The sequence below is a fragment of the Gavialis gangeticus genome, unplaced genomic scaffold, assembly GCF_001723915.1.
Source record: "Gavialis gangeticus isolate Ggan-Ray unplaced genomic scaffold, GavGan_comp1, whole genome shotgun sequence".
NCBI lineage: Eukaryota > Metazoa > Chordata > Crocodylia > Gavialidae > Gavialis > Gavialis gangeticus.
Genome location: NW_017729025.1, coordinates 94,347,987 through 94,349,847, shown reverse-complemented (window position 1 = coordinate 94,349,847; position 1,861 = coordinate 94,347,987). Strand labels below are relative to the sequence as shown.

General features: G+C 57.2%; 1 protein-coding gene across 1 annotated transcript in view; it reads left to right on the top strand.

Annotated features, from left to right (window-relative positions):
* The first annotated feature begins 389 nt into the window (after nucleotides 1-389).
* The window catches only part of VTI1B (vesicle transport through interaction with t-SNAREs 1B), a 28,711-nt gene continuing 27,239 nt past the window's right edge, over nucleotides 390-1,861 (top strand). Inside the window, exon 1 of the mRNA XM_019519195.1 lies at nucleotides 390-562. Coding sequence (XP_019374740.1) covers nucleotides 448-562 — 115 coding nt within the window. The 5' untranslated portion in view covers nucleotides 390-447. The remainder of the gene's footprint in view (nucleotides 563-1,861) is intronic.

Below are 1,861 nucleotides of genomic sequence, written 5' to 3'. Positions count from 1 at the left end.
GACATACGCCTCGCTGGGGTTGTCTGAGCGCATGCGCATAGAACCCCTCCACACCCCGCCCCCGCACCAGCCCTGCACTACCGTGACAACCTTATGATTCTCCCTGCGCCGGCCTACAATTCCCAGTATGCTCTGCGCGGCCCGGGGTCCTAATACTCCCCTCAAAGGGGGCGTAACTGCGCGCTTGATCCGTTAGTCACCCTCGGGAGCAAAGTTGGACTTCCCGAATATCTCCGCCCGACCCTTCCTCGGCAGACAGTTGGAGCCGGCCCTGCGCGCCGCACAGCTCGCTCCGGACGGAGCTTTTTTTCCCTTCTTTTTTTTTTCTGGTCAGGCGCCGATTAGGGCACCCCCTTCGCGAGACAGCGGGAGGCCCCTCCTCACGCATCCCGGAAGTAGCGGCGCGGAGCGGGCGGTGGGGCTAGGGTCGTTTTTGTCACAGTCGTCATGGCAGTGCGGGGCCCGGGCTCCTCCGAGCACCTGGAGCGGCTACACGAGATCTTCCGGGAGCTGCATGGGCAGCTGCGCGGCCTCCCCGAGCGCCTGCGGGGCGGCCTGGCCGGTGAGTGAGTACGGCTGAGGTCGGGGGAGCTGCCTCGGCCTGGCCTCTTCCATTGTGCTGCTGGATCCGGGCCGGGTGCGGCCGCGGCACTGCCCATCGGGGTGCCCGCCGCAGCGGGTGAGCACCCCTCAGTGTAGCTGCGTGTGTAGGGTGCCAGTGCCACCTCTCCAGGATTGCCCTGGGTCCCAGGAATTATCTATGAATCTCCAGGAGACTGCTGGGAGTCGCCCAGGGGGTAAATGATGGGGCACTCGTTAAAATAAATGTTAAATCCGATTTTATACAGTAGTCCAGTGGGTTTTTAAAATGTAACAGTAATGTGCATTTGCCTCCCTGATGTAAATCTGTGTGCTGTAATTAAAGTCTTTACGTGAAACCTCACAGAATAGATTCAAACAGAGTTGGCACACTGTGGGTGTGTGGGCATTACTTTATTTGTACCGTCATTTCAACCCTCATATGATATACATTCAACAGTAGTAAAAGTGTTCAAAATGTCCAATAACTTTTGAGGCAGCTCGTTGAGGTAGCATACGCAAAACCCAAGTCACTCTTGGGAAGTTTTTTATTAATTAAGTTCATGTTCCAGGTCAAACTAGCCAAATCAGTGCCAAATCCTATCACTTGAGCAGAACTCAGTTGTTTCAAAGCTCCCGTCAATTGAGCAGGCAGAACTCGGTTGTTCTGAACACCGTGTGTGGTGCCACAACCCTTGAGCATACTCTGTCCCAGGCTGTCACCCTGGTAATTCAGATACTCTCAAGTCCATTGGCAGTAGGGGTGTACCAATAAAGATTTTTTTGGCTGATACCAATTGCCAATTGTTAACCAGCTATATTGGCTGATACAGATCTGATTGCTGACACAGCCTGGCAGTTTGGAGAGTAGGGTCTGGCTGGTAAGTCTGTGGAGTGGAAGGGGAGTGGGGGAGGGAAGGGCCTTGGTGGGGGGGCAGATCAAGGCCCCCTTGGTGAGGGAGGGAGTGCGGCAGGAGCAGGCGCTGCCCAGCTGGGTTGGGGTGTGGAATGGAGGCGCAGGGAAGGGGGGCAGCTCCCACCACTGTGCGCACATCTGGGGGAGGCATGGGGGCCATGTGTCCCTTGGATTTCTGCACAGGATAGGATGGGCTGCCCACTGGGCTGGGGCCAGGGCCTGCTCCAGCCTCTTCCCAGTGGGAGAACTGGGCCGGGACTGTGCCCAGGGCAGGCCGGGCTGGGGTGGGTGGCAGTGGTGCCAGGAGTGGAAGGCTATGGAGTGGCTACAGCTAATTTTGGGGTGGCTGTAGCTTTCCCTGTAGCC